Genomic DNA, 8,198 nt, shown 5'->3' on the forward strand with positions numbered 1-8,198 from the left:
TCTTATATGTGATTGTTTCTATTTTGAAATTTTTAGCAAACTCTAATAATCATTGCCTAGATTTATGCAGTCATTAGAATATGCAAAGTGATGTTATTGACATTGCATGTTCCTTCTTCACTTCTTTTTTTTTAATAATTTTTTATTTTTTATAAACATATATTATTTCTTGAAGACAACCAAATCACCATACATAATCCAATCATTTGGCAACCTTCTCTTCCTGATAAACAGATTATATAGGAAGTGAAAAATGCTATTTTTTCCTTTAATAGTTTTAATGAGTTTGTTCCCTAAAACCTTCTAATGTTCACCAAAACATTTTGGGATAATTTGGAAATCATTGATTTAAACATATCTGCTGTGTTAAATTTATTAAATCACTATCATATTAGTACACAAAAGTCCAGTCGTAGGAAGTAGAAGGACATGTTGCCTAGATTCATTTGCCATGACCCTATTTAGTCACGTTCATGTTTTCTAGTGTGACCACAAATTCCCAGAATGTTATACACAAATCCTACTCCTTGCCTGTAGCTTATCATTACTCTAAGGATTTGTGATTCTTTTTATAGGAAATAGTTTTTAGATACCACAATCACAGGGATGGTAGTGTTCATTGTTACTGTAGTAAGTTAAGTTAAGCAGAGGTTAAAGGTAAACTATACCATGAGTTCTTGTATTCTTTTAATCTTGTAAAATTTTTGTTGTTAAAAATTAGAAGTTTATATGGATGATTTGATGTATTTTATTTTGAAATCACATAAGTTAACTGAAAACACATAAAAACGTTTTGAAATTCTTTGCATTTAGGTTGTATCACATGAATAAAAACAATCAAGTTACTTTGTTTTAAATTCATTTGGATCAATTATAATACAAGACATTTTTTTCCCCAAAATGCTATAAACTTTTAGAGATGTTTGCAACATTCCTAGTTCAAAGTTCAAAGTTAACTTAACACACATACTGTACTTAAAATGTAGAAGTTGCACCTAAAAATATTTATTTATTATTTTACAGAGAAAAGAGCATGCATGAGTGGGAGTAAGGACAGGGAAGAGGAAGAATCCTTAAGCAGACTCTTTACTGAGCCTGATGCAGGTCTCTATTCCAGAATTCTCAGATCATGACCAAAATCAAGAGTAGGAGGCTTAACATGTCTAACATGACTTAGACATCCAGACAACCCTAGAGTTTTCATTTATTTTATTTTATTTTCAATGTTTCAAGATTTATTGTATATGCACCTCATGCAGTGCTCCACATGCCTTCCTTAATAACCACCACCAAGCTCACCTAACTTTCTTCTCCCCTTCCCAAACCCTCAGTATGTTTCTCAGAGTCCACAGTCTCTCATGGTTCATCTCCCCCTTCAAATACCCCAATTCACTTTTCCTTTCCTTCTCCTGGTGTTCTCTGTGTTATTCCTTTTCTCCACAAATAAGTGAAACTATATGATAACTGAGGTTGCATTTTTAAGGCAAATGTGAAATTAATTTATTTTTTGAAAAAAAATCTAGTGATATGTTTTTTAAACATTAGGATTCAGTGTTTGGAAATATGCCTACCATTATGAGATTTTGTTGGATAAAATTATGTAAGCAAGCGTTCTCTAAAATCTCATTGTATGCATAGTTACAACTAGGAATAATTCTCTAACCTGTTTTTAAATTGTCAAAAGAAATAGTCCAAATATGTTGATTACCCATTTTAAGTAAAACAAGCATACAGTGCTTTCATACTTGTTTGTAAGATTGAATTTCAACAGCATGTTGATATATTTGTAGAAATATACTGAGAAGTATATGGTGTAGTAAGCATCACAATTAATGTATTTTCCCATTTTGGAATGAATTATGTTGTGAGAGGTCATTTTTAGCTCTGATATTCAATGAATATAAATATTACAGTATAATACACTAGAAAAGGCAGATCCAATGAATGGCAGCAGGGTAGGGCTTGGTGTAAGAAATAATCACAGCAGAGCCAGGTCTTCTCTTCACTAATTATGCAATATTAAATAATGTGTCAAAAACAAGAAAATGCATCTACTTATATTGCTCTTCTAAAAAATGATTTAGTTTTATTATGTATGATTGTGATCAAAATGTGTACATCATTAATAAGTTAATTATATTAAAGCTTATTAAAATGTTAGTCACTTTTCTCTGAAATTGCAATTTTATTAATATTTAAATATTTTATATTATACAATATATAAATATAAAATAAATATTAATGGTAGTCAATATTTTAAAGACATAATTTTAAAGTCAAACCTTATAACTGTGCCAAGTGGCATTTTGCAGCTGGTATTGCTATTGTCTCAGTCTTGGTATTCTCCCTTTCTCAATGAAATGTTACACTACCATTAATTTTGTGATCCTAAATCTGTGCCTATGACATATTTGTTGGTAGATACTACTGGTAACTGGAATAATATAAATACCTCCTTCCCTTTTCTATGTATATTAACTAGAAATTTTTTCAGGGATGCCAAGTGCCTGATCTCCAAATTTGCTACTCAGTGCTTGCAGCTTGAGGTGTTGTAGTGTTATAGATATGGCCAGTGTGATGTAAGTGCATGGATATTGAGTGATTCGTATTTTGCAAAATGATGACATGCACTCTGCATATCTTATAAGTTTATTTATTATTTATTGAGGTATTTATTAATACCTCAATAAAGCTGAAATAGGAGAAATATTCCCATGCCTTTTGATACCTCCAACTTTAGCCTTCTTTCTGCCTGGGCCATGACTCAGATGCCTAGGAATACAGAAGCCTAGGGAAAATTAGGTATAGCAGGAAAACAAACACATACACACACACAACCCAAACAACATCAACAAAAACAAACTTGAAGGATACCTGTTCTTGGATGGTACCCTTGCAAGAATATAGTCATTATTAACTGTTGCACACCACACATCTATTGCATGGGACATAAGTCTATTTACTGTTTCAAAACTACAGCAGTAGTATTATGTATTATCTGTAGCTGAATATTAGAAAATTAAAAAGGGTTTGTCTACATTTTTGTTCAGTGGACTAGGATATTTGTCCAATGAAATTTAAAAATAATCCACTTGAGGTCCCAACTCAGAATGCCTGTCTTAAAAAAAAGTGTTCTAAGGCAAGTAGCCCAAATCATTGTTGAATATTTGTTATACACTATATCAAGTACTTCATACAATGAAAATGAAATCCATTTTATACCATAGTTCTCCCCACCCACCTTCACATATCAGTATATAAAAGACACAGAATACTGAAACCACTCATCTCTTATTTTTAAAATGAAAAAAAAAATCCTCAATAGGCTTATAATTTAAGATAGATGTTTGCAATACTAAGAGGTACACAATACTGTGCAAGAAATATGGGGAAGATACAATTTCAACTTTACACAGTACTTACTCTCTTTTGGATAACAAACATGTAAGCACTCTAGATTTTTAGCTACAGAATTTATTCTCTTCTATGTTGCATGAGCTGTACATGCCAGTATAATGGGTTAGTTAGAAATCATGCAAGAGGTGATTGGCTCATTGGGTGAGCCTGGGTGGCCCAGTGGATTAAGTCACTTCCTTCGGCTTGGGTCATGATCTCGGGGTCCTGGGATCGACCCCTGCATTGGGCTGTCTGCTCGGCGGGGAGTTGCTTCCCTCCTCTCTCTGCCTGACTCTCTGCCCACTTGTGATCCCTCTCTGTCAAATAAATAAGTAAAATCTTAAAAAAAAGAAATCATGCAAGATAGTCCAAAATATACATATTACAAAATGCAATGCATAATATAATGATAAACAAGAATAATATAGAACAGTGAATCAAATTCTGAGAAATGGGAGTCCAGAATTAGTTTCCTTTGAAATTTTTCCACTTAAAATAAAAATTCAGAATGAAAATACATTTGAGTGTTTCAAATGATTGTCCAACTTTTTTCAAAACCTGATTATACAAGTTGGTGCAGGCACTTTGGGAAACACTGTTTTCCTTGGAATCCTTGGAGATTCCTTAAGAAAGTAATAATAGAGCTTTCCTATGACCCCACAATTGTACTACTGGGCATTTACCCCAAAGTTAGGATGTAGTGAAAAGAAGGGCCATCTGTACCCCAATGTTTATAGCAGCAATGGCCACAGTTCTCAAACTGGAAAGAACCAAGATGCCCTTCAATGGATGAATAGATAAAGGTGCAGTCCATATACACTGTGAGTATTATGCCTCCATCAGAAAGAATGAATATCCAACTTTTGTATCAACATGGACAGGACTGAAAGAGATTATGCTGAGTGAAATACATAAAGCACAGATAGTCAATTATCATATGGTTTTGCTTATTTATGGAGCATAAGGAATCACACATAGGACATGGGGAGATGTAGAGGAGAAGGGAGTTGGGGGAAATTGGAGGGGGAAGTGAAGCATGACAGACTGTGGACTCTGAGGAACTAACTGAGAGTTTTGAAAGGGAGGAGGGTGGGGGTTTGGTGAGCCTGATGGTGGGTATTATGGAGGGCATATATTGCATGGAGCACTTGGTGTGGTGCATAAACAATGAATTCTGGAACACTGAAAAATAAATTAAAAAGGTAAAAAAAAAATTTGGGGCACCTGGATGGCTCAGTGGGTCAAAGCCTCTGCCTTTGGCTCTGGTCATGATCCCAGGGGCCAAGGATCAAGCTTCACATTGGGCTCTCTGCTCAGCAGGTAGCCTGCTTCCTGCTCTCTTTCTCTGCCTGCCTCTCTGCCTGCCTCTCTGCCTACTCGTGATATCTCTCTGTCTCTCTGTGTTAAAAAATAAAATCTTTATTTTTTTTTTAAGAAATGAGAATGGAAGAAAAAAAAAGCTTCTGACTAATGTCTGCTCAGCTTGTCTGGGTGAGCTGATAGACCATGAAGTTTTTCTGATCATCATCATAAAAACACACACAGACACACACACACACAGAATATAAACATCAGAAAGTCACTATTATAGAGCAAGATAGAAACAAATCTTCTCCATGACATATCTCAGCATGGAAAAAATATGAATGCAATCCAAAACTCAGAAATGATAGGTATGTTCTTCTTCTAGTTAATATGATCTATTGCTACTTATTTACCTATCACAGCTTACCAATTTTTATTCTATACACCTCCTAAACAAATTTCTCTCATTTTCTTATCCAATCTAGGGAAAAATCATCCTTGTGTGATTTTTCATTAAGTATCCCAAAACTTCCCAAATAAATCATTTCTAGCTTCTTCTTTGATGTCCTGTTGCATCATGCAATAAATCCAACTTGTTCACTTACACATTCACACAGTATTGTCTTCAGCTATAAGGCATTAGAAGGATCTTCCTATTATTGTCTGTTATATATTTATTTAGAATTCCTCTTCACAGGCTATGTAAAACGTGCCAACAATAATATATGATTATTGTTTTCATGAAGTAAATTCTAAGTAAGTCAATGAAGACATGAATTAGATTGTTTCAAGAAGATTAGTATGACAAAATACCTGTGTTTTTAAAAATGTTACAGCGAAACACTAATTATAACTGATTTCAAGGGAAAATTGTACTGTATGCATCACAAAATGTCACATAGTAATGCAATATATTTTCTTTTATTTTAAAGATTTTATTTATTTATTTGACAGAGAGAGATGACAAGCAGGCAGAGAGGCAGGCACAGACAGAGGAGGAAGCAGGCTCCCTGCTGAGCAGAGAGCCTGATGCGGGACTCGATCCCAGGACCCTGAGATCATGACCTGAGCTGAAGGCAGCGGCTTAACCCACTGAGCCACCCAGGCGCCCCTGCAATATATTTTCTTATTACAGAATGAGAGACCTGATTTGATTCACAGACTGATTAATTTTATAATATTAAGAGCACTTTCTTTCTCAATAGATATATAGCATATATATGTTAATATATTTAATGCTTGCATGTGCTTACAGGAAAATGCTTATGTATATGCCTATATAAGAAGGAGAAAATGTACATATTTTTAGAAAGATGTTGGGATATATATCATGATATATATTTATGTGAGATGGTATGTATATTACATTATAGATATTGTCTAAAATTAAAATTATAAAATTGTGGAGACACTGAGAAATCTGGGAATAGAATAAGAATGAGATAAAAACTTTACATTTACTGTGATTAATAGTGAAAGCTTTCATAAAAGAAAGTGCGTTAGAAATATGTAAAGTAGTAAGTGTAAATCAGTAGTGTGATGGTAAGAAAGTAAGTGCATTTTAGAAATCAGGAGCTAAGACAATGATTCATAATGGAAAGAAACATTGTTACTCTTAAGAAGGAATAGTGGGTAGAAGAAGAATAAATGAAACAAGATGGGATTGGGAGGGAGACAAACCATAAGTGACTCTTAATCTCACAAAACAAACTGAGGGTTGCTGGGGGGAGGGGGTTTGGGAGAAGGGGTTGGGATTATGGACATTGGGGAGGGCATGTGATTTGGTGAGTGCTGTGAAGTGTGTAAACCTGGTGATTCACAGACCTGTACCCCTGGGGATAAAAATATATGTTTATAAAAAATAAAAAAATTATAAAAAAAAAAAAGAAGGAATAGGTAAATCTGGGAAGGAAATATCTATAAATGACCAGTAAAATATGAGATGTTCTAGGAGATGATTCTGTAGTACAAAGCTGACATTCCCTTTTGAAACTACTAATGTTTCAGAAATGGAAAAACTTTCTGAATCCCTGTCTGCATTTCCTTGTTTCGGAAACTATACACAACTGGGTTTAATGTTGGGGTCACAAGAGTATAGAGTGCAGCTATGACCTTGTCTCTTTCAAATGAGTAGCTGGAAGCAGGGCGGATATAGGTGTAGATTACAGGGGAGTAGTAAAGGGACACCACTATGAGATGGGACGAGCATGTTGAAAAAGCCTTCCTTTTCCCTTCTGCTGTGCGGATGCGGAAAATGGCAGCAATGATAAAACCATAGGAGATGCAGGTGAGTGTGAAGTCACCTATGGCCAGGGTAATATCAGCAACATATACCATAATCTCATTGATTCTAACGGGGCTGCAGGACAAAGACAGCAGTGGGGGTATCTCACAGAAGAAGTGGTTAATGGTGTTTGGACCACAGAATGTCAGCCTCAGGATAAGACCAGTGTGCACCCAGGAATTGGTTACTGCAATCACCATGGTAATGCTCAGCAAGGTCACACACATATGATGGTTCATAATAGTTCTGTAGCGAAGAGGAAAACAGATGGCCACATATCGGTCATAGGCCATTGTGGTGAAGAGAACCATCTCAGCTCCTAGGGACCACGTGAAGAAGAAGAGCTGGGACATACAACTTTCATAGGAAATACTCATTCCTGCTGTTAGCATGGTCACCAGCATCTTTGGTATAATGCTTGTTGTGCATACGATGTCCACAATAGCCAATGCCAAAAGGAAAACATACATGGGTGTATGCAAAGTGGTGTTATAGATGATGGCAATGACAATCAGTGCATTTCCAAGAAAGGCCACAGTGTACATGAAGAGAAAGACAATGAAGAGTACTCTTTGCAGTTCAGGATTTTGGGTGAGGCCCAGAATCATAAACTCAGTTACGATGCTATTATTCATCTTGCTTTGATGACAGATATTGCAGAAAGTGAGCAATTGGGAATTAAGATGATCTTGGTGCTTTATTAGGAGGTGTGGTGTGTGTGTGTGTGTATGAATTTAGTGATGTGTGTGATGATGTGATACAACTTAGTAGCAAGAACTCCATTTTGATAGAGTTCTGACTTCCAGGCAATATCTTCTATTCTTCAGATGGATGCAATTTTCTGATGCATGCTCTTCAATCAATGACTCCTTTGAATGGGAGCCACCGGTTGAGAAAAAAAGGGTAAGAAAAGTAAATATATTCAGGTATTTCAATATTACCATTTTGAGTTGAAACTTATTTGAGTATAATTCACATATATATGAAACAGAATACAAGAATTGCATATCTCACTAGTAGTTAACTACATGCTATCTTTCTTGAAACATATGTGATCAGAAATATCAAGAACAAAAGAAACTGACAGGGCTAATAATAGTGGAAAGAGTTCAGAGGGAACATGTCCAACAGAATATCCTGAGACTGCATATTCAGGGACCCCTGAATAATTCACTGGTGTCTAAAATGAAGAATTTAATCAATTGTTTGCCTG

At 35.2% G+C, this 8,198-nt stretch overlaps 1 protein-coding gene across 1 annotated transcript; it reads right to left on the bottom strand.

Moving 5' to 3' along the window:
* Nucleotides 1-6,696: 6,696 nt before the first annotated feature.
* On the bottom strand, nt 6,697-7,620 carry LOC131831478 (olfactory receptor 13G1). The gene has a single exon (XM_059173517.1). The coding sequence runs from the start codon at nt 7,618-7,620 to the stop codon at nt 6,697-6,699; it is 924 nt and encodes a 307-aa protein (XP_059029500.1).
* Nucleotides 7,621-8,198: the final 578 nt, after the last annotated feature.

Source organism: Mustela lutreola, chromosome 5 (assembly GCF_030435805.1).
Source record: "Mustela lutreola isolate mMusLut2 chromosome 5, mMusLut2.pri, whole genome shotgun sequence".
Taxonomy (NCBI): domain Eukaryota; kingdom Metazoa; phylum Chordata; class Mammalia; order Carnivora; family Mustelidae; genus Mustela; species Mustela lutreola.

Bases quoted from the DNA above. Each gene is read 5' to 3' on its own strand.
- LOC131831478 (XM_059173517.1), bottom strand. From the start codon at position 7,620: ATGAATAATAGCATCGTAACTGAGTTTATGATTCTGGGCCTCACCCAA.